This window comes from Rissa tridactyla, chromosome 1, assembly GCF_028500815.1.
Source record: "Rissa tridactyla isolate bRisTri1 chromosome 1, bRisTri1.patW.cur.20221130, whole genome shotgun sequence".
Classification (NCBI taxonomy): Eukaryota; Metazoa; Chordata; class Aves; order Charadriiformes; family Laridae; genus Rissa; species Rissa tridactyla.
This window is the reverse complement of record NC_071466.1, coordinates 122781809-122804541: the sequence shown is the minus strand read 5'-3', so window position 1 is coordinate 122804541 and position 22733 is coordinate 122781809. Positions and strand designations below refer to the sequence as shown.

Sequence of the window (22733 nt, the reverse complement as noted above, 5' to 3'; positions counted from 1 at the left end):
CCCACTTGGGAGGAAGGCCCACTTGGAATTAAATCCGGCAAGGGATGTCAAGGGCAATAAGGGCTTCTTCAAGAGCAAAAGGAAGATGAGGGAAAACGTGGGCCTGCTGCTGAATGAAGCGGGTGCCCTGGTGACAGAGGATGCAGACAAGGGTGAGTTACTGAATGCCTTCTTTCCTTCAGTCTTTACTGCTGAGGCTGGCCCTCAGGAATCCCAGGCCCTAGAGGTAAGAGAGAGTCTGGAGAAAGGAAGGCTTTCCCTTGGTTGAGGAGGATGGGGTTAGGGATCACGTAGGCATACTCAACATGCACAAATCCATGGGCCCTGATAGGATGCACCCAGGAGTGCTGAGGGAGCCGGTAGAAGTTCTCGCAAAGCTGCTCTCCATCCTCTTTGCAAGGTCCTGGAGAACAGGAGAGGTGCCTGAGGACTGGAGGCAAGCGTACAGGTTAGAGGTACACCTGTTAGGTGTAAGCAGGTAGAGGAAAAGAAGGTTCTGGGGAGTGGTCAGCAGGGATTGCCCAAGGGGGAGTCACGCTGGAGCAAAGTGGTGGCCTTCTGTGGTGGCAGGACTGGCTGGGTGGATGAGGGGAGAGCAGTGGTCGCTGTCTACCTGGGCTTCAGCAAGGCTTTTGGCACTGTCTCGCCCAAGATGCTCCCAGGCAGGCTTGGGAAGCGTGGGTTAGAGGAGAGGACAGTGCGGTGGGTTGAGCAGTGGCCGAATGGCCGAGCTGAGAGGGTTGGGATCAGCGGCGCAGAGTCTAGTTGGAGGCCTGTAGCTAGCGGTGTTGCCCAGGGGTGAGTCCTGGGCCCAGTCTTCCTCACCATGGTCCTCAGGGAGCTGGATGAGGGGCCAGAGTGTCCCCTCAGGGAGTTTGCTGCTGACACAAACCCGGGAGCAGTGGCTGAGCCACCAGAAGGCCATGCTGCCGTTCGGCAAGAGCTGGACGGGCCGGAGAGTTGGGAGCTCCTGAAGTTGAAGCAGGGCCAGCGTCGGGTGCTGCCCGTAGGGAGGACTAAGGCCATGGCCCAGCCCAGGTGAGGGGCTGAGCTGCTGGCAAGCAGCCGTGGAGAGAGAGAGAGACCTGGGAGTGCTGGTGGCTTGGAGAAGCAGGTGAGCGTGAGGCAGCCATGTGGCCTTGTGGCCGAGGCGGGCAACGGTGTCCTAAGAAAGAAAAGAGCGCGGGCAGGAGGTGGAGGAAGGTTGTGGTCCTGTCGTGGCCCCCCACCCCTTGGCGGTGGGCGGGCGGTCAGGCAAAAGGCATCGGTGGGCCTCGAACCCGCGGTGCTCCCCTGGGCCACTGTCAAGCGACCATCGCCCTTGGGTATGGGCTCCCTACAGCCCGCACAGCGCCCCACGCCCCACTGCACGCCCCCACCCCCTGCTCCCCCCACCGGCCCACGCATGTTTAGGCCTGGCCAGGAGCTGCCCCTTCAGCCCGGGGCACCCAAAGGTGCTTTCACAGTCACTCCTTGCGCCTTCACAGCGCTCAGCTCCAGCCTGGTGTGATTCCTCACTGCTACACCGCTGCACGGACAGGCGGACACATAACGGCTCTTTGGAGTGTTGGAAAGTAACTGAAGGGTTTGAGAATACTTTTTGGAAACTGATGCACAGATCTTTATTCCTAATCTTGGAGGCCTGTGAAGAAGTGTAGGAATGTTTGTATTAACCTCTTTTTCCTTCTGCTGAAGCAGTACTTCTGCTGACCACCTCGGAGGTAATGCCTGAGAGCTTATCTGGTCATTGGCTTGGATGCACCCTCGGGTCTGGGTGCAGCATCCGGAGCTGCAGCCACTACGGCTTTGTAAATGCAAGTCCAAAGCAGGGCTGCCAGCAGCGCAGCACTTGGAGCAGAGCAACTGCCAGCCCAAAAGCCCCACAGCCCGGGGTAGGCTGTGAGTAACAGTCTGTTCAGCCACCAGGAATCAGGTAGTAAGGGTGATGAGGCTCGGCCGGGGATTCCTCGTCACTCGGCCTTTTCTTGAGGCTGAACATCAGTCTGACTGACAGAGCTGCTGAGACTCCTGTTGCAGAAAACCTGTAGTGCTCCGTACTGTTAGAAGTCAGGCTGCTGGAGCCGGGATGTCTTGACGCAGCAGCTGCTGGGGCTGGTACATGAGATAACCAGCTCCCAGACGGGTGCTGAGTTCTGCCAATGAAGAGACACACCAGTGCGTGCACTTCTGCAGGGCAAGGGTTGTTTCTTTTCCCTCCGATAGTACCATTTTTTCGTGGACAACTACTTTCTTTTCTATTCATGATTTTTGGACACATATGTTAGTATTTTTGGCAATGCCAGGGTTAATTAATATTCTTATTTGTCTTCTTCATGCTACAAGTACCATTTCAGCCTGGCGCCAAAAACTGTTAGCACTGCTAAATTCATAATGACGTCCAAAGCACTGAAAGATCTAAAAGTCCTTTGACAAATACTGGTAATATAAGATACTGGTAATATATGTAAGTGTGTATCTCTGTGTGTGTGTATATATATATGCCAAATACTGGTATAATAAGAAAGAAATCTAACTAGTAGTACCCATGAAAATACATATATAATTTGTGAAATATCTTAAACAAACACGCAACAAATATAAATGTCTTCCTCAAGATCACGAATGGAGAGGGGGTTGGTACTAGCGACTGAGAATATCAGGACATACATTCGAGTTCTGGCTTGGGCTGCTAGTTGCAGGCCGCCTTCAGAACAAAAGTATATATTAAATATTTAAAGTGAGGGGTAAGATTAAAGCAAATTCTTACACTGAAAAATAACAAAACCCATACAACATTACGATACAGAGGTAATGGCAGTAGCAAATGAAATGTAGTACAGTATCTCTTAAAAAAAAAAAAAGGATATGTTCATACCAACATGCATGTAGAACTTGCACTCATCTCATAAACCACCAGAAACATTCATTGATATTAAAAGTATTTCAAAGCATTTTCATGGTGTTGATTAATCCTTTACAGCATGGATTTAACAAAGCCTTTTTGTTTTAATTTAGATTATTGCAAACTACAGGGTAATACTGGTGGTATTCCTTGACACAGCTGAAACACTATCCACTTATCCAGCAATGAAGTAACATGAATTGTGCACAAAATAAGAGTTTAGAGGTTTTTAAGCATCATATCATTCAATAGAATTTTTATTATGTATCATTTTTATCAACAGATATCAGGTCTGCCATAAACTACTGCTTTATGCAAATTCATTTATTGTATTTATAATGTGGCTTTCTAACAGATTATTCATTTTAGCAGTAGACATCTTGGACAGTTGGCTGACTAAAAAAATCAAAATACACAGATGTGCACCCAGATACCCTTCCCCCTCCCATATATATTGTATATGCATGCATGTGTCTTATAAAAATTAATTCTTTTATTGCTGAACAAAAATATATCACAGCTTGTACTAGATCTACTGGGAGAAAATACAACTGCTCTGCCAGTCCGCCAAAGGCGCCGGTTCCTGAGGTAGAGATGCACGGCAGAGGATGCCTAGCTGGCAGCTCTCCACAGCTCATCTCCTGTGCTGTGGCACAGCTGGGATGGCAGCTTCCCAAACCACCAGGTTGCAGATCATTCAGGGTAAGACAGTGATGTAATCGCTGTCATCAATTTCTGTAAAGAAATCAATAACAAACAAACAAACGAAAAAGAAGATGTCATTGCACGTGGCTGCTCTGAAAGCCCAGGGTAAGCAAGGACGGCCCATGGCTGTGTTGCTGGACAAGTATCAACAGCCCAGTTTAGTTTCTCAGTGCTCGCTCTGCTACTGCAGGGCCAATGTTTAAGCCCCGTACCCAACGGACTGGGTCCTCCAGGTGAGCCAGCAATGTGCCCTTGTGGCCAAGAAGGCCAGTGGCATCCTGGGGTGCATCAAGAAGAGTGTGGCCAGCAGGTCGAGGGAGGTCATCCTCCCCCTCTACCTGGCCCTCATGAGCCACATCTGGAGTACTGTGTCCAGTTCTGGGCTCCCCAGTTGAAGAAGGAAGGGAACTGCTGGAGAGAGTCCAGTGTAGAACTAGGAAGATGGTTAGGGGACTGGAACACCTCTCTTATGAAGAAAGACTGAGGGATTTGGGTCCCTTCAGTCTGGAAAAAAGTCGGCTGAGGGGGGACCTTATCAACACTTATAAATACATAAAGGGTGGGTGTCAGGAGGATGGGGCCAGGCTCTTTCAGTGGTGCCTGGCAACAGGACAAGAGGTAACGGGCACAAACTTGAGCATAGGAAGTTCCACCTAAACATGAGAAGGAACTTCTTTACTTTGAAGGTGGCAGAGCACTGGAACAGGCTACCCAGAGAGGTGGTGGAGTCTCCGTCTCTGGAGACATTCAAAACCCGCCTGGACGCGTTCCTGTGCAGCCTGCTTTAGGTGACCCTGCTCTGGCAGGGGGTTGGACTAGGTGATCTCCAGAGGTCCCTTCCAACCCCTGCCATTCTGTGATTCTGTGCCCATGTTGTCTTTTCTGAGCCAGCAAACTCTGTAAATTACTGTATGAAACAGTTGTATCCACCTGAGACCTCTTTTTCCTGAGAAACACTCAAATGTTGGAAATCATCCCTACTCAGTAAATCAGATCAAGAGCTGAGATAGCTAAGACTATAGCATAATACAGTCTTTCTTCACTAAATAAATACCCAACAGAGAAGCTCTCCTCCCGACTGAGGGAGGAGAGCCTGAAAAAAAAGCTTTCTCTCTTAGACCTTGTTGGATGTATTATGTTTTTTGAGAAGATAGCAGAAAGGCAGAAATTGAACGCTTAGGGCTCAATCTCCATGATCTCCTACTGTCTCTTCCAGCAGCTACTCTCAGACAAGCTGTTCCTGGGCTAGAAAACAACGTTCAAAACTGTCCAACTACCAATGTTGTGACCGCGGTCCCATGTGCTGTTCCACTGGTTGCACTGGAGCACTCGGTCCTGCATGTGCTGCAAAGCTGCTGGTGCAACACGAGGTACCAGGCCGTATGAATGTGGTGCTTGCTTTGGGAAACACCGCGGGGTTCTGTGCCATGCCTGCATTTCAGGGAGATGATACCCATCCCGACACTAACCAAACCTCCCCCCGTGAGCACGTAACATGGCAGTCTGAGGAGGACATTTGGTCTGCAGTGTAAGTGAAAGTTAAATTAAATTTGAACAGCAATAATTCCAAACTGATTTGATTATTTCTAAAAGCCCTTGTTTTTATAACAACCACAAACATTTTGACAGTGAAATGAAAGTGTTTGTTTTCCTCCCTGTCAGTCCAGCCCAGGGCATTGTGCATCTTCTAGACAAGTTTATGTTGCAGGACCAGACAACAAAATACGTATTACACTTGATTTTTCCTAAAATATATATATCCATGCTACTGCAGTATTTTCCATCTCCCTGGAGTGACAATGACAAGATACCATAAAAACCTTTTTTTAGAGCAGATGTGGTACATCTGCAAGTTACTAATAGTATCTCTATTCATCCTCCCCAAATGAAGGACATAAAGTTGACCTTGGACTATAAAACATGGTCTACCACTTTGTGAAAACCTCCGTCTTTATCATACCATTTGCATATTTCTGTCATGTAGAAACATTGTATACTTATGTTATACCTGGGACTTGTGAACGTAAGTTAGCAGAAGATAAACCAGAGACTGAACTCTCTGGTTCCAAAGCTGTGATTCTGAGGACAAGGCTATACGCGTCTTATTTTCAACATACTAACTTAAAAAATTAATCATGTTTTAATACAAATCTCAAAAAGCCACAAGCTAGCTGGATTTTTTTTTCTTTTTTTTTTTTTTTCCTTTTTTTTTTTTTTTCTTCCCTAGCATCTCAAAAATAACCTAGTTAGATTTTGGTATAAAAATAGCTTTCAAACCTGGACAACGAAGGTAAAAGACAACCTCAACTCCCAGTGCAGTGCAGGGGCCTGGCAGCTTGGCAGAAGCACCTTGGGTAAAACTGGTCCTCAGCCTTCCCTAACCTAGAAGCATCAACACCCATGAAGGGTGAGCTGCGGGCAACATCATGCTTTGCCTTCTGTATCTCTTGCAATTTTAATTTGTTAACTTGCAGTTGTTGAGGGTACGTAATCTGTCAGCTGGGAATAATCCTTTTCCAGTGAACATAAGAGAGAAAGAAGGATGTTGAACTTCTGTCCATGCAGGCTGGTCTCGGCAACTATTCTCAGTAGCAACTATTCACCACAGACCTGTCAGTGAAGTCATCTTAAAGAAACAAACCAACCACACCACAAAGGCAGAGATACCAAATTTCTCACCATCATAAATGTCGTCCTTTCCTGACTTGAACCTCTGGCTTCTTTGTGAAGACTTTCGTTTCTCTACTGGGTAGCGAAGGTTTGTTATTAGACCTTGATTTGGCTTTTCATAAGTGTATACTAGGTCCTTTAATGTTTTGAAGATCCTCTCTGGGACACCTTCAGAAGTCTGCAAGGAAAGGAAAATAAAGTTTGTTTGCAATTGCCCCTCACACAGGGTTCTCTAAATGAAAGGAATGGTAGGCTGTTTCTTTTTTACCGAGGAGCTGTTTTGTAAACAGATTTGGTGACAGATATTCTGCTGTCCTTAAAACACTGGGGACATCTGTTTGCTGGTGTGGTTATGGCACCAAGTGTAATCTCCCTCACCATCTTTTCTTTAAAAAAAAAAGAACACCAGTTTAAAATACCGGCTCGGATGTGTGCTGCAGCTGTCCACTGCAGCAGCGTGGAAGAGTGACAGCGTTACAGACTTCCCTCGGCTGTTAGAGCACAAGTTTAGGGGCAACATATTTCTCACTTAAAATGTTGGATTTAAACACCTACGTGACAAGCAGAAGCCAAACGTTTTACAAAGGTCAGCATTGTCAAGCAAAGGACAGCTGCAGAGGCAGTGGACCTGTCTGAGGATCCATATCAAAGTCCCCGGTGCCAGCTTTCACTTTTGGGCAGGACTTTATGATTTGTCTCAGATTTGTGATTTGCATTACAGGGTCCTGAGGCCGAGCACAGAGGATGACACTCCCAAGCTGGGGAACAGCGTTCTCACAAACTGCTTTTTAACGTGCGGGTTCACACAGCTGTACGGAATGGCTTCCATGGCACAGCCCCCCAATGACCTGTACGCTTTGCAACATTGGTGACTTCAGGAGGGTGAGACAGTAGGCACATTAATCAGCTCTAGTCACAGCAAGGGTTCTACTACTGGTCGATGAAAGTGAATGGGGCTTTGGTTTCACTTCATTTGCTATGTGACAAAGAAACATGTCTTTATTTTCTTTGTTTTTCTGCATCCTTTAGCTTCCCTTCAGCCCTGTGTGGGACTGGGTGCCACTGCCTCCGTGTGCTGGGTCTGGCTGGGATGGCGCTAACTTTCTTCGTAGCAGCCAGTATAGAGCTGTAATTTGAATTAGTGACTAAAACAGTGTTGATAACACACCCCTGTTTTGGCTGTTGCTGAACAATGCTTGCACAGCATTGATGTTGTCTGGTTTTCCTGCTCTGCTCCCCCAGCGAGTAGGCTAGGGGTGCGCAAGATGCTGGGAGGGTACACGGCCAGGACAGCAGACCTGAACTGACCGAAGAGATGTCCCATCTCACATGACATTGTGCTGAGCAATAAAAACTGAGGAAAGTGGGGACATTCATGGTTATGGCACTTGTCTTTCCAAATAACCATTAGGCCCTGCTTTCCAGGAGGTGGCTAAACATCTGTCTCCCAGCGGAAGGTAGTGCTCAAACTCCTTCTTTGCTTTGCTTGCACGCACAACTTTGCTTCAGCTCTTAAACTGTCTTTTGTCTTGATCCAGGAGTTTCCTCATTTTTGCTCTTCGTGTTCTCCTCCCCTCATCCTGTCCTGTGAAGAGCGGGGAGTGAGGGAGCAGCTGTGTGGGTGCTTAGCTGCTGGCGGGGGTCAACCTACCGCACTCTAGAAAGTTCAGGGATGAATCTGGCCCTTAAAAACACCTATACAATCTCCCTTCCACCATCCATATATTATTTCAGTATATTATTTTAGAGAGACAAAACAATCTGACTTAAAACTTTGAAGAACAGAACCCTTCTTTCACGTTTTTGGCAAAAACTTGTAAGGAAAATTGCGTTTGAAGAAACAGAAAGTGTTGAGGAGTTATCTGTTGATAGGCATGACAGCAAAATCCGGAAGAGTGGCTATAGTCCAAAATAGATTATTTTTTGTCAACAAACCATTCAATTCTTCATGGGAAATTGTGTCTTTTGTATTCAGTCCAAACCACTAATAAGCACGAAATTAACAGCATATGAGAGCTTGGTGTGTTCTTTATGGAGTGAGCTCCTCATTCCACTTAAATGCTACTTAATTGTTGGCAGTCCTGTTGACTGCCCTACTACAAGCAAAGGAGTGAACCAGCTTTTTAAGTGTCCTCACACCTTGCCTAGGGATTTGATTGATCCAGTCTGCTCTTATGCTTATTCAAGTAATGAGCAGCATTATCTGGGGTCACCACTTCAGGTGCCCCGGAATCGCAGAGAATTATAGATAGGTCTCTTTAAATCAAAACCATCCTTGCAATATTCAAAACCCCTACAAGATGCTGAATGCAATAGCAGAGCTTTCAAATCATAATAATAATAAAGGTAATTAGGAGCAGGAGCAAATAATGAAAGTGATAGATTTTTCTTCAATGCTATAAAAAGGAAATGGTCAAATCAGAAAGCAGCTTGTCAACAAATAACAGATCCACTTAGGTTATAAGGGATTTCTACAAAGATAATAGCTACTTCTGAGCTCATATGCAATAAGTATAACATTAAAAAGTCAAGAATTGAGTAGAGAAGAAAGCAAACTTGGAAATACTTTCTAAGGTAATGTGTTCATGTGTATTAATTTTTTTAATCAGGACAGTGGTCTTTAGAGCAATCTTTACAGATGAAATGAGAGTTACTCACCTGTATTCTAAAATATCCTTGGCATTCCCTGAAGATACGGTAAGTGTAGATGAGGTTTTCAAACCTGTGAAAAACGTTGTATACATTATGCTTTTCATGAACTGTCAGACCACTGCAACTTGCTTAGACTGCTACAGCTGATCTTGACAGCCAGGTTTTGGTTTTGCTTGTTTGCTTGTATCTTAAAGTAAATAGCAATACAATGAAAGACTAAAAGCAAAGAAACAAATCTAAAGGAATACCTCATGCTAAATAACACCCATTATACATATATACGTTCACTTTTCCATTTGATTCATATATTGGAGCCTTCGTTTTTCCATTTGATTCATATATTGGAGCCTTCAAAATATTTAAGATTCTCTAAGTCATGTGTTTAATCTTCTGTTAGCCAAAATTAGTCATGCATGTTGTTTCCTTAAGCCTCAGAAACCCAAATATTACTTTATCATACCTTACTCATTCAGACCTAAACCCCTATGCATCGCTACGCAGATCTGTTTGATTTTGGACCAAATTTATGGTGCTCTTTTTTGCCCTGCAGAATTAGGCCAGGTATGGGAAATGTAGGTAAGAATGTTCTGTTCAATCTGCAGTCACTGCACTTTGCTTTAGCATAGGTCTTGATAAAGCATGTCCAGCCAGCTCACCTCCACATCAGCTAACTGCCTGAGCTTTCCTCTGGCGTCTTAGGTGCATTTCCTATGCTGAGTTTTGTAATACTACAGCTCCAATAAAATAGATCTGGTAAGTCAAAGCAATGAAAATTATTCGAGTTTATACATACAGAAAGGGCTGGATGTCACTGGGAACATGTATTACTTGTTCTGAGGCGGTAAAACACAAAATAGAGCCTGGAACTCCACTGCAGGTGCCATGTAAGAGAAGAGTCCTTACTTCCATAGGATGCCTAAGTCCTTGCTCCCCACCAGCAGAATTGCTCCACAGTACAAGAAACCACTTTGTGCAAATGTCAACATGAGAATAAACTGCAGGCAAAGGACTGGCACACACGTCATTGAGAACTGCAGTGTCGCCATCAGCAGGGAGGAGAAGAGCCGTGGCCTGGTCAACTCCGACATAGACTTGTTGGAATGGGTCCCGCGGAGGGCCACGAAGATGATCAGAGGGCTAGAGCACCTCTCCTATGAGGATGGGCTGAGAGAGTTGGGGTTGTTCAACCTGGAGAAGAGAAGGCTCCGGGGAGACCTTATGGCAGCCTTCCAGTACCTAAAGGAAGGATGGGGAGGGACTCTTTATCAGGGAGTGTAATGATAGGACACGGGGTAATGGCTTCAGACTGAGAGAGGGTAGATTTAGATAGGATATCAGGAAGAAATTCTTAACTCTGAGGGTGGTGAGACACTGGAACAGGTTGCCCAGAGAAGTTGTGGATGCCCCATTCCTGGAAGTGTTCAAGGCCAGGCTGGATGGGGCTTTGAGCAGCCTGGTCTAGTGGGAGGTGTCCCTGCCCATGGCAGGGGGGTTGGAACTAGATGATCTTTAAGGTCCCTTCCAACCCGAAGGATGTTCATTCTTTAAACATAGACGTAGAAGTGAGAAAAAAAACCTACCAGAATTTCTGAAACTTGTTCTCTACCTGTCATCCAAGTTTTGAAAGGTTACTGCCTAGATATTATTTGTCTACTGTAGTTTTTACTGAATAAACATGAAACTACCATTAAAATGGGAACTTCTCTTTCCGCATTAACTACTAAAAGCTTACCAACAGCTGCATATGGTACAAATTAATAAAGCGCCTGGTCTGGGCACAGGGGAGATCCTGTAGCAGAATAGCAGGGTGAGAGGAGATTTTTTTGGTAGAATGACATGGTGAGCCGTAAGGAGAACAGTAGCAAAAGCAGTAGGTCTAGACTGAGGCACCGTCAGAGACCTGCGACAGCTTTGGATGAAAGCGACAGTCTGCTGTGGAGGAAGATGTATCAGCAGAGCTGTGCGCCCTGCCCGATTACAGAAGAGATGCTTTTGAACTGATCCCATCATTCTGACTCCCAGATCCTCCATGGGAGTGCCCTCCCCCAACACCCCGATCAGTAGAGGACAAAAAAAGTTGTTTTCTGTCGCAAGTGGGTCAGTATCTCTGCCCATGGATGTGCTAATTTGAGAAGCATGCATCAGTTTTTTGCATCAACTATGTTAGGTGCTAAGCAATGCTTTGAGATGCAATCCTAATCCAAAAGTTGTCTTGAAACAGCACTGGGGATTCCAGTGTTGATTGCCTCCAGTTTTAGGACAGCTTCCTTCTGCCTAAGCAACCACTGACAGACAGTCCAGTCTCCGAGACAATTCCGAGCCAACACACTATTACCATCCATCCCATTTGCTATCTGAAGACAACCCTTGCTTACACCTCTCCAAGCCAGTATCTGTTATACCATTGCTGGCACTTCTACAATTTAACTACGTTAACAAACTACATTTGTTAATGCACAAGTTAAAGACAAATACACTGAAGTTTTTAGCAGTTTTTAACACTAAAAACCCAGAGAGACTAGCTGGAAGTCACATGCTTTTTTTATATGCCTGCCCAGAACACCGCTGATGGACAAAAGTACGTCTGCAAGCTATCAATACCACAAGGTAGATCTGCTTTGCCCTTAAAAAAAAAAAAAAAAAAAAAAGGAAAGAAAAAGAAGAAAGGGAAAGCAACTGTTTTAGCGTGGCACCAAGCTTAACCTTTATGTCAGCTTGCACCTGCCCATGATGTCCTGTGTAGGTGTGCCCTCTCCTACATCAGTGGGTGAAACTCGTTGCACACACCTAAGCAGGCCTTTGCTTTCTCATCTGCCTCTACTGCGTGCGATCTCAACAGCTGTTTTCCCACGTCAGGGACTAGTATTGCCGTTCTTCCTCTGTGCCAGGATCCCCATTTGTCCCTTCTGATAGGGTGTACATGTCCTTTCTCTCCCACGGTCCCTGCCCTCCCCGCTCCCGCTATGTTGTCTCCTTCCACACCATATTGAAAGCAGGTTCCTGCAGCTCCTTCCCTGAGGGCTCAGTTTGTCCCCCTCTTGCCATTTCTCTTCTCCTTACTCTATCATTTCACGGACCTCCTTACTTCTCCCTACCAACGCCATAGTACTCCATCTCCCCTCTCTCTTTTTCTCCCTTCTCCTTTATTTCAAAAGAAACATATTTTTGATTATTTGTAAAAACATTTGCTGATATTTTTGAATTAATTCAATTAATTGAATTAATTGAATTGAATAATAATGTGGTGTTAAAAATTTTTCATGTCATACTCAAACACATCCTCAAGGAGAGTGTAAAATCTCATAGGGTCAAACAAAGACTCAGAGTTACTAATTTATAAACTTTAAACACATTAGGAACAGATCAATTATATATGAAAAGTGTAAAATAGGCTTCTTGAAAGGGAAATAAAATTACTATTCCCTACAGGAAAAGAAAATAATAAAATGTTAATGGTAGTAATTAAAGTTAAGTACTAGAAGTAGCAATTTTCTATGCCTGTCTTGTCCACGGACTTGTCATATGAATTCAAACAGGACTTTATAGCTTTCTGTCTCAGTTTATGTTCTCACATCAGCTATTATTCCTTTGAAGCACAAGGCTAAACTTTCATCAGATAGAAAGCCTATGAAGAAGGGACTATTTTTTAACCTGCTGTGAGATTTTTCAGGGTCTCAGCAGTGCTAAAATGCTATTTACTCATCATTACAGAGGCAGTGACTTTGAGTAAGGTTCTTACCATGTTTTGGCAGGCTAAGCTATTTTCTCTGGGCTCCCCTTATCGTCTGCAGAGAGAGACCAGCATCAGCAGATTACAGTTCATCTATCCTTTGTTGTATAAAAACTCTTTTGCAAAGGCCACGCTCTCACCACTCACTACAAGGAAGCCTAAGGCAACCAGCATTACTTGAATACATATACACACCCCCTTGAAGTCTGTTAATATTAGGGAAGAACTATTAATGTTAGAGAAGATGAACGCTTGTCTTTGGATCGAGAACTCATAAAAAAATTAGCATCAATACTTACAAGACACAGAGACACAGTGCTCCTTCCACGCTTTCACTCTCTCGTATTAAATAGCTACCGTTCTTCCCATTCTTGACCAGCAGTTCTTCACAGGCTCTTCTTGTTATCTTTCCATGAAAAAATGAGAACTCCATGGACAAAAGAAAACAAGGTCTCTTGCCTTTCAAAGCAATTCCAGAGAAAGGCAGAAGCGTGGCATTAAAAGAAGCCTTATTCCAAATGCAGCTGTCTGCAGACAACTGAAATTGGAAGTGCTAAGTACATACACGAGTTCATCTGTGTTGTTATCACGGACCTATCTGTAGTGAAATCAGCTATCGGCCTGTGCTTACAGCTCACAAAGGCAGGAAATGGGAAATGGTTTGTCTACACTGGTCACAGTCCACATCAGAAGGGAAGAGTCTCTTGCCACATTATATCAGCAGAACTGACATTTGAGTTGGGCAATAGCTTTGAAGCTATGCAATATCTAAGTTGACACCTAAGCATAGTTATATTTTGAAGTTAACTTTTATGTTTAAAGTTGCTTGAAGCTCTGCAAATAGCGTGCCCACCCACCGCCCCCCCCCGCTTTCTTATTTTTAAAGTATAGCTATTTTATCATGAAGTTCTGCTGTCTCTGTGCCATGATTTAGGAAACACGGCAGGAAGGAGAAGGGGATCAGATAGTGTGTTTTGCCACCCCTGGGAAGCTGCCGTCAATTCAACAAGGACAGGATACAGCCACGTGTAGAACTGCTGCTCCCTGATGTAGGAAATGCTGCCCAGCTCCACAGGAGATGCTCTCCCAGGCATTTCATACTCTCCCTGCTGGAACCCAGGGGTTCCCAAGGACCGGGAAGGAGCACACAGACCTGGAGAAGCAGAAGATAAGAACCAGGCTGGGCAGCGTTTGTGAGGGAGAGCAAATTGAGGGAGGACCTGAAGATGTGGGGAAAGCAGTGACTCAGGTGGCAAGAATGGCAGGAGAGACTGAGTACTCAAAGGAGGGGAGAAGTATCTGGGACCCCTGCAATACAGCCCGCTCTCGAGGTTCAAAACAGAGTCCAGATACATGAGCGTTGGCACTGGTAAAGGTCTTCCTGATTTCAAAATATACTGTTTGCACATTCACCTCCCAGCTCTGACACCTAGGGCTAACTCTTTCTGAACTATGAAGTCCTTGTGATGGGTCATAATTTCCATGTTGCCAAGCTGTGCTGGTGACCCTTCCCACCAAGGTAATGACCCCTGCAATTTCCATTCAAGATGGTAAAGTCTGGCACCACTACTCCCACTTACCCCATTAGTACTGGTGACATAGGACCTGTGTGGTGCAGTTCCAGGATTCACCTTGCTGATAATCCACACAGAAGACAAGGGAATGGCAAAAGATGTCATTTTGATATTCATAGAATCATATCATAGAATCATTTAGGTTGGAAAAGAACACCTTCTTTTTCACAAATCTTCCTCAGTTTCACAAAACTCCAAGTAACTTGTGATGGCAAGTACTCAGCACTTAGGAAATGCCAGAGTTACAGCATGCTGCTGGCAATATCTCAGTTCTCCTCCCTTTTTGCAAATGAAGTATGATAAAGGATCAGTTATGATGGTGGGGGTGGTCACTCATGTGACTATTATTTTTCTGTGTGTCATCTACCTCACTAAAGCCATAGATTGAGCTATGCTACAGGAACACGTCAGGACTGTATAGGGTGAGGAGGACACTATCTATAGGAACTCTTGTCTTTATTGTTCAAAATCAATAGGTGAATTTGAGAAAAGAAAATGAGTGTTTGTGATGTCTTGATCAGCCTCAGTTGTGAAGGCATGGAAGGCTCCAGAAAAAACTTTGCAATTCTCTGTTCATGGAGAAGTTTAAACAGAGTTCGTCAAAATAAGCTGTAGAACTACACAAGGATTTTAATAGAGAAACCAAGTGTGAGGTACAGTGACCACTGGCATCTTGACCACAGAGTGGAAAAAACATCCTGTGGAAAAAAAAAAGGTAAATACTGCCTGAGCACTAGTAAGAAAGGTCAGCTGTGCTGTGCACGCAGCCGTTACTTTCATGTTTCTTACTCTCACAACTTTATACCCACAAAATTTTTATACGAACATTAGCGTGTTTAACGGCAAGTTAATCATGCATGACACTAAGAGCATTTCCAAATGGCATCTGAGTTCAGGAATAAAGCGGAAAGGTATGCCTTTGTGTCAAAGAAATTAAGGGAGTTAGAAAACAAGATTCCCCTAAGAGAGAAATATAAAAAAGGGCAAGTCCAAGGTGAAGCTAAAGCTGAAGTCTGTGCTGCAGTGACCACAGATTACCAATAGAAAAATTTCCCTTCCCCAAGGGGGCAGTGAGAGTGGGGGGAAAATACTCCCCCTCACCTTGCAAGCATCATTAAGAGCATGTGGCAAAAGTTCTTCTTGTTATCGAATACACCTATATTTTCCTATGGGTTAAAACCGTTTGGGGCATTTGTCTACGCATCTTATAAATAAAAGATTTCCATGAGGTACTGTGAGGTGGGTGGCTCTTTCAGAAGCCCAGCTTTGCAAAGGAAGGGTAGCTGCTGGTCAGTGCTGCCCTGCTTCAGGCAGGCTCTCTCTCCTCTGCAGATAGGAAACAACTGTAAATTCCTTTTTCAGGAAGGTAATGACTACACGTTCTTCACAATTTTCCCTAAAGACCTCATTAGCTAGGCGCACAAACAGAAGATGGTAATTTCAATACTGGATCTAGAAGTTTCAGACTCTAGTTTCAGATCTGAATCTAGAAGTTACGTAAAGGGAAAGAGCAGCCACACGTTGCCCGCTGACCCCTTAGTAGAGTGCTTCTCTGATGATTAAAAAAACCAACCCAACCTTGAGAAGGAGAAAGTGCTTGAGGAGAAATGGGGGCTGGGGTCTCCTTTCAGCAGCAGTCACCATCCACAGCCTTGACCACCTTCCTCCTCAGGTAACAGTGGTAGCAGCAGGCTCGTTCTTACCCAGCCTTTTCCTTTTCCTGCCAATGGCATGTGCAGTGTTGGCGTTGGTCCTTAAGTCAGCACATTTCTGTTCCATCGACGCTGTTCGGAAGTCTTGAACTAGCTCTGGGAAAGATATAGTGAGGTTTGAGATGACACTGAGACCCAGGCAACGGGCATAAGGCAAGGGAAAGCCGAGAGCAGGGTTTGGATGGAGCAAATGCACCAGAGGCAGGAAGACAAAGCGTGGAGAGGGGATTCTACATGGAGCAGCAGGAGCAGCAACAGGGGAGACTGGGAGAAACGGAACAAGAAGCAAGACAATGCAGTGACAGGAAGAATACTGAGAAAACTTTGAAAGGGAAGAAGCAATGGACCTCAAAAAATACTCAAGTGGATTTGAGACATAAAGGAGAGTTTAAAGCAAGGGACTTGAAATATAGTGAATTTATCAGAGACCTTGCAACAATTTCAAGAGGCAACAACTTCAAGAGTCTCAATGGGATGAGAAATTTTGGAATGGGAATCAGGAGCTACATTTGAGGGAAGGGTAAAATAGCTAAGGATTATCAGACAAATAATGAAAAAAATATCCATTTGTGTAATATTTGTAGGACTGAAAGAAAAAGAAGGGGACAAATTGACAGGAGCTTGAGAATACTGAGAAAGAAGATTTGAAAAGGAAAAACACATCTTAAGGAGAGAAAGAAGTTAGCCTGTGATAAAATAATTCAATATGCCAAATAGAAAAAGCTTTTAACAAAAACGAAACAAGGACAGCAGAAGGGTTAGACTTGGGAGAAGGCCTTAGCGTAAATAAAAGGGGCTGGAACAGACACCAAAGATTTGTAGATTTGGTAATAAATAACTGAATGTAGTGAAAGATACTATCACACATGATCACTAATACATGTAACCTCCTTCATGGTCTGGGCAGTTACTGAGCTCACGTGGTATCAGAGCAATGGTGCTTACACTGGTGAAAATGACAAATTTTGAGCTTAATACTCAACTCTAGATACTACTATTGATGATGTTCTGCTTAGCCTTCCTAGTTTCCAAGTCTGAAAACCACCGAACTGAATCACCTCTAAAATTCTCTGAGCGTGTATATTCGCAGGTCTAAAAGAGCACCTAGTGTTATAATAGGCATCCTAGGACATCTGAGATAGCCACACAGGGCTGGCAGGTGTGACACTGGACTGGCGTGGGGAGACCCACAACCTTTTGGAGCAGCAGATGGAGGTCAGTCAGACTAACTACAGCATCTCAAGCAGCACTAGATGGTGATGAATTGCTACTTTTGTGTCTAAGGAAGCCAACCCTTCTACCCGCTTCTTAAAGAATTAGTTTCTGCTCCGGATACAGAAAAATGGGGGTGAAACCACCAACTTCATTTTAAGAGAAAGCACAATGGGCTCAATATCTTTCTCTGCTGAGGAAGGTTTTCTTTCCTCACTATTTTTGTGCAGCTACCAAACAACTGCCTACGACAAAACCAAGTGTTTTCTCTGTTCCTCTTTAGAAACACTTCTGCTGTGCTTTCCAGGAGAAAAAGAAACTCCAGCTCCTTCTGCTTCTGTCCCATCAACCACAGCACCGAGTCAGAAACTGGGACCACGCGTTTTCTTACTGGTCTGCATCTGCATAGCCAGCTTTGGTAAAACTTCAGCAACAACTCACATTTTGCAACCATCATGGTAAGTTCCTGTTAGGAAGGGAAGAAATTTCCTATGTCACTAGTCAGATGGTGTATTTTGTGCAACGCATTCCATTTGTTTGCAAGCATGGTCCCGTATCTGATGTATTTCTGTCGGCTGAAGGCTGGGGCACGGACATGTTTGACGTGGCCAGATTAGAGTTTTGCTCTGGCTCATCTAAGATCATCATTTTAAAAATCTCTCCCCTTGGAAAGCATCATGGGGTGAAGAGGGAGGGGTTGTGCAGTTGTGGATTTTTAGTTCCTTTTAGGGTTGCCTATTCTTTATTCAAACAAAAAAAAGTGATATTCCTGGGCAGAAGTTCTACCTGTAAAACAGCAGCTTCAGAGACAGAAAACCTGCCTGTGCACTGTGCATGATGCAAGCACAGCTTTGGCAGAGCTGAGAATTTAAAGGATATGTCAAGGCAGTACAGTTTCCAGAGCTCCCTGACAGTGTTTGATAAAACAGGACACCCAGGAATTAATATGTTCCTTTTACCTCACCGATCTGTAGTATTCGAGTGGAGCTGAAAACAGCAGCTTGGTTTAAAAGCAGAAGTCATAGAAATATACCAGAGAAAGAGGTCTGGGAGGGAGAAAGAAGAGAGAGGCTGTAAATACGGTCTGGTCTGTCACTAAACCACAAACATGATTCAGTGGCCAGACACCTTGTGTCTTGCACGCGTGCACATACATATAGATGCTTTGCTCTGGCAGGGGTGTGCTAATCCAGGGCAAAAATGCAAGGCAAAGACAAAAGAGGACTTGCAGATCACAGCCTGGGATACCTTTTGATGGGTGCTGCATAAATGAATACGTGGGAGACATCTGTGTCAGCCACCGCAGAGCTGCACCACGAGCCTCACCATGGCTTGTATCACACAGCGTCGAATCTTTGCCATATATGTTGGGATCACATAACAATATACCTCCGTGGGCCAAATTTAGCTGTAAACTCTGAGCAAGCATTTCCTAACAAGTATTCCTGGCTCAACAAATTTAGCAAGTGTTTTTAGCTTACACAAACCTGCATACTCAGGCTGCCGTCTCAGCTGAGTTTGAGTAGTCAGAAATACAAGCTGATGGTATTGACGGTGACAAAATCTGTGTGTATTTCAGTTATGGGCCAGGGGGATGCAGAGGGAGTGCAACACCTGGGTTTCTTTGCCACTGTTCAGTATAGAAATTTCTAGACTGCCTGGTATCTCAGAGGCTCTCGTTTGGCTAGAGAAGAACTGGAAGGGGTGTTGCCTAACATGACAGACAGGAGCAGAGTCTTTCTCAGTGAATTCAGGATACTGCCTGGCATAATAATTTTTGTGCATCCAGGGTAGAGCCGGGGCTTCTAGTCCGTGCAGAGGAGTGCTTTCCTGGAAACGGCTGTAACCCCATCTGGTGAAAACCACAGCTGGTGAGCCTGGTCTCGTTTCTCATGTGCAGCTCGTTTTCACGTTGGCTGTCCTCATAGCGGTGACAGAGTTTGAAGCCACACTAATTCATGCTGTGGACAGTTTTTGGCAACAGGGGCTTTTCGTTCCAGAGATAAAAAAGACCGAGAACTGCTCCAAGTTCTGTGTAGGTTGTGATGAGAGGCCTGGGAAGGTAAAATGACAGGGATGTCCCAAAGCGGTGGGTCTTCAGTGGCTGAGGCAGTCAAGCCAGGCTGAGCCTCTGGGCATCATCACGGAAATCGTAGCTACACCAAACCAAGCTGTGGCTGTTGTGAATCTGCTCTTAAAAATTGTTTTATTCTGCTCCAAAATAGGATTAGGTTGTTTTTTATTCCTCATCCACTGGAGGGGATTTCACAGTTCCTAGGATAGCCTCCCACAGTGACTAACTTTCAGATGTTAGAAAAGGGGGGAAAAAAGTGAAGTTCTTTTCCCTCAGAGACTTCCTCTTGGCCTGCTTCCACCCATGCATAGGGAAAAAAAAGCTAGATTATCACTTCCTAGAAGTCTTCTATATGTCAGAGCACTTATATCCTTTAGTCAGTCTTGTGTTTTCTTCCCTAAATGGAACCACTTCCTTCAGTAGTTCCCCACAATTCACATTTTCTTGCAATTGTTCTCTTTGTTTTTCTCTGACTCCACTTTGGCTATTACTTCTATAAAATTTGATGCCTATAAGTGAAGAAATCTTTTGATGAGAAGAGCAAGATAGTAAGCTACTTTTGCTTATGCGGAGCAGCTGTTACAGAAACAAGACCTGTAACGTTTTTTGCAGTGGTGCCAAGTCCTGGGTGACCGTAACTCTAACTTGTTTTCTGCCCTATTGTTGCCTTTACTCATTTTTAGTTTTTCCTTCTGTCAGTTTAAAACTCAGTGGGGTCTTTTTATAGCGACGTCTCCTATTATTGAGATATATATTGGTTCTACCACCTCTCCTGGCTGCAGCTCTAACGCAGCAAAGCTCTTGGTAGCGCCTCCTGTAAGAATAGGAAATCTGGGGAAGAGCTAGGTCCCTTGACAGCATTGAGAGTTAAGTGTTCAGAGAGTTAAGTGTTCAGAGAATAACTGGGGAAGGTGTGGGAGATCAGGGTTAGATTGAAAGCTGTGGTCAAAAGCAGCTAGAAGCAAAGCCAGTGTGCTTGACAGCTGGTGTGATAAAGCAGGAAGCCGATGGGTCATTTGTCGTTTGACCGATAGCAAAAAACACAAGATAAGAAAACAGAAAGAAAGCTGAGCTCTAGCTAAGTCTCCTGAAAATTTGAGTTCTCATTGAGCTATGTTGCTAAGCAGTTACAATACTGTGGCTTACTGTACAAACTGAACCAATAAAGGTTTTTGCAAGAAATACCGTTATAGTAGCAAATTGCATCTAATTTTGCAAAATTCACGACTTTAGCATGGTATCTATGCCGGTCTGTACTTTTGCAGTGTATTGTGCCTGGGTACAAAGGTTTTTTTTGTGATATTTGTTGATGGCAGGATTTGCTTTAGAACAAAAGAAAAATCATCATGATGTAAATTCAAGAAGAAAATTTAACTAGTGTGTCTAACACTTACAGATTGCTGCTAAGATTCCTTGATGGAAAACAGCTCCGGGGTCCAGTTTGCACCCCCCTGGTGGAGTGAAAGGAGGGGAACTAGGAAAAAAAAAAAAAAAAAGAGGTGAGTGAGTGAGAGAAAATCCAATTTTCCTTAAAAATGATCAAGGGCTGAAGAGAATAATACAAAGGGGAAAGTATCTAAAGACGATTTAACTTTATTTTGTTTAAAGATGTGTAAGCAAACATTGATCATACAAGTGATTCGTTAGAGCAGTATGAAGGGTTAGAACTATGACTTTCATGTAGACAAAACCCATGAACTGCACTGCAATATGGTTTTCCTGCACTGTTTCAGCTTCTCTGATCAAATTCATGTGGCTAGTTTTGATCTTTTCCAGCACAGCTGTCTTTGAGCAGAGGAACTTTTCTCTCTTTCAGGGTCAGTTTCCAAAAGTAACCTGAGTGGAGGCCATGTGAGGATTCCCACCTGTTCTCTGGATTTCAGAGCCTAAGAGCATCACTTTGGCAACTTACCGTTTACCTGTGAATGTACCTTCCTGTCTCAGTGAGAAACATTCTCCCTAACCCCTAACGGGTGTTCTACTATTTTTCATTATTTTGCAAAGAAACAGATTAAGATTTAGGAAACTAGATTATAGTATAGCTCTTCAGCCAAAATTAGCTCTTCTAAATCCCCGGGCTACTTAGCAAACCTCTGTTCTTTTTGACACAAATTACTAGAGGCCAACATTAATCAAGGGCTTTACGTTTTTATGGCATGCTTGGATTTGAGCTGCCGAGCCAGGCAGGAACACTTTTTCTGTCACTTGATTAAGTGGGGAGAAAGAAAGGACTTGAACTACGACAGCACAGCTATAACTCACTAACTGTTGCTGATGGAGCTCTTAGTTCTGTTTCATTTTGGCTCCCTTTGGCAGATAAAGCTTCCCGCTGCTACTGTTGCTACTATCAAATTCATATTCAAACCCAAATGCTCCATTTCACAGCATGAAAGCTGTGTGAAATGATTCTCTGACTTGGTGTCTCTGAAAATAACTCCACTGCACTGGTTAAATTAATCATGAAGAAGGAAGCAGGAATGAAAATTAGGGGCACGAACGCTTCCATTTTTCTTTGGAAATCTGGGAGTTTATCAACAAAGCTCACTTAACTCCTGTAAAGGGGAGAAGGATAAGAATATGTGATCACATAAAGACTGTTATAATCCATGTATGCAGATGTTCTCCATTAAAAAGCAGCAAAACAAACCTCCTTCCGCGGTTTTCCCAGCGTCTCAGCTCGTGGCTCTGCAACCTGACATGCTGGTACTAAAAGCGTGGCAAGCGCTCGCTGTTCTGGTTTGTTGAGTCCGTCCTACTTGCAGCTCACTGCCTCGCTTCTGCCATCTAGAGAAGACACATACTTGGATGTGAATTCACAGGGACCTTATTTCTCACCTGCGAAGAAAAAAAAAAAAAAAAAAAATCGTTACAGGACACCGCTTAAAAGATGCCCAAAAAACCCCCAAATGCTCTGTCACCGTAACTAGGATGGAAAGAAAGAAAATGCAATGCAGACTTTTCAGTTACAAACTGCAAGGGCCCCCAGCGCACTCCCCGTGGGGCTGGCGTGGCTGCGGGGGGTCCTGGGTGCCACTAGGGCGGTGCGACCTGGACCCCGGAGCTGTTTGCCATCGAGGCCCAGTAGGAAACCCTGGTCCCAGCAGGACCTGCCTGGTCCCAGCCGTGGGTCCCGGACCATCCCTGTCCCCACAGAGAAAGCCCGGAACATGGCTGTAAAACCCTGCATGGGGAGCATTTGGATTTACAGCAAAAAAAAAGAAGAGGTTTTACCCACAGGCTTCCCTGCAAATTTGAAGATTATTAATCTCAAACTATAAAGTGACTTTTAACAGAGCTATCAGGAAACTGCTGAGTAGATCCTGTTTCTTGAGCACCCTCTGAGAGAGCCCAATTAGACCCCTCTGCTCCGCAGCCCTCGCTTTACTACATGCTGGGCATTTTTCTTTAGCTTAGAGTTATTTTTTGACTGCTGAAAAAATATAGGTCTGTCACGCTGATTTGTCACATTGAAGTGATTCAACAAATTGCCCTGTCAAACAGA

General features: G+C 44.4%; 1 protein-coding gene across 4 annotated transcripts in view; it reads right to left on the bottom strand.

Annotated features, from left to right (window-relative positions):
* Positions 1–2756: 2756 nt before the first annotated feature.
* The window catches only part of SH2D1B (SH2 domain containing 1B), a 33523-nt gene continuing 13546 nt past the window's right edge, over positions 2757–22733 (bottom strand). Inside the window, exons 6-14 of one of the 4 annotated variants that reach the window (XM_054187939.1) lie at positions 21879–22066; positions 20626–20705; positions 15937–16041; positions 14240–14294; positions 13680–13812; positions 12959–13197; positions 8936–8999; positions 6287–6455; positions 2765–3637 (exon numbers count right to left, since the gene is read on the bottom strand). In XM_054187939.1, the coding sequence (XP_054043914.1) occupies positions 3600–3637; positions 6287–6455; positions 8936–8999; positions 12959–13092 (405 nt within the window). In that variant the 5' untranslated portion in view covers positions 13093–13197; positions 13680–13812; positions 14240–14294; ... (1 more) ...; positions 20626–20705; positions 21879–22066 and the 3' untranslated portion in view covers positions 2765–3599. Of the gene's footprint in view, positions 3638–6286; positions 6456–8935; positions 9000–9722; positions 10604–12958; positions 13198–13679; positions 16042–20625; positions 20706–21878; positions 22067–22733 lie in introns of those variants that run through there. The other 3 variants (XM_054187938.1, XM_054187937.1, XM_054187940.1) reach the window with 3 other exon arrangements.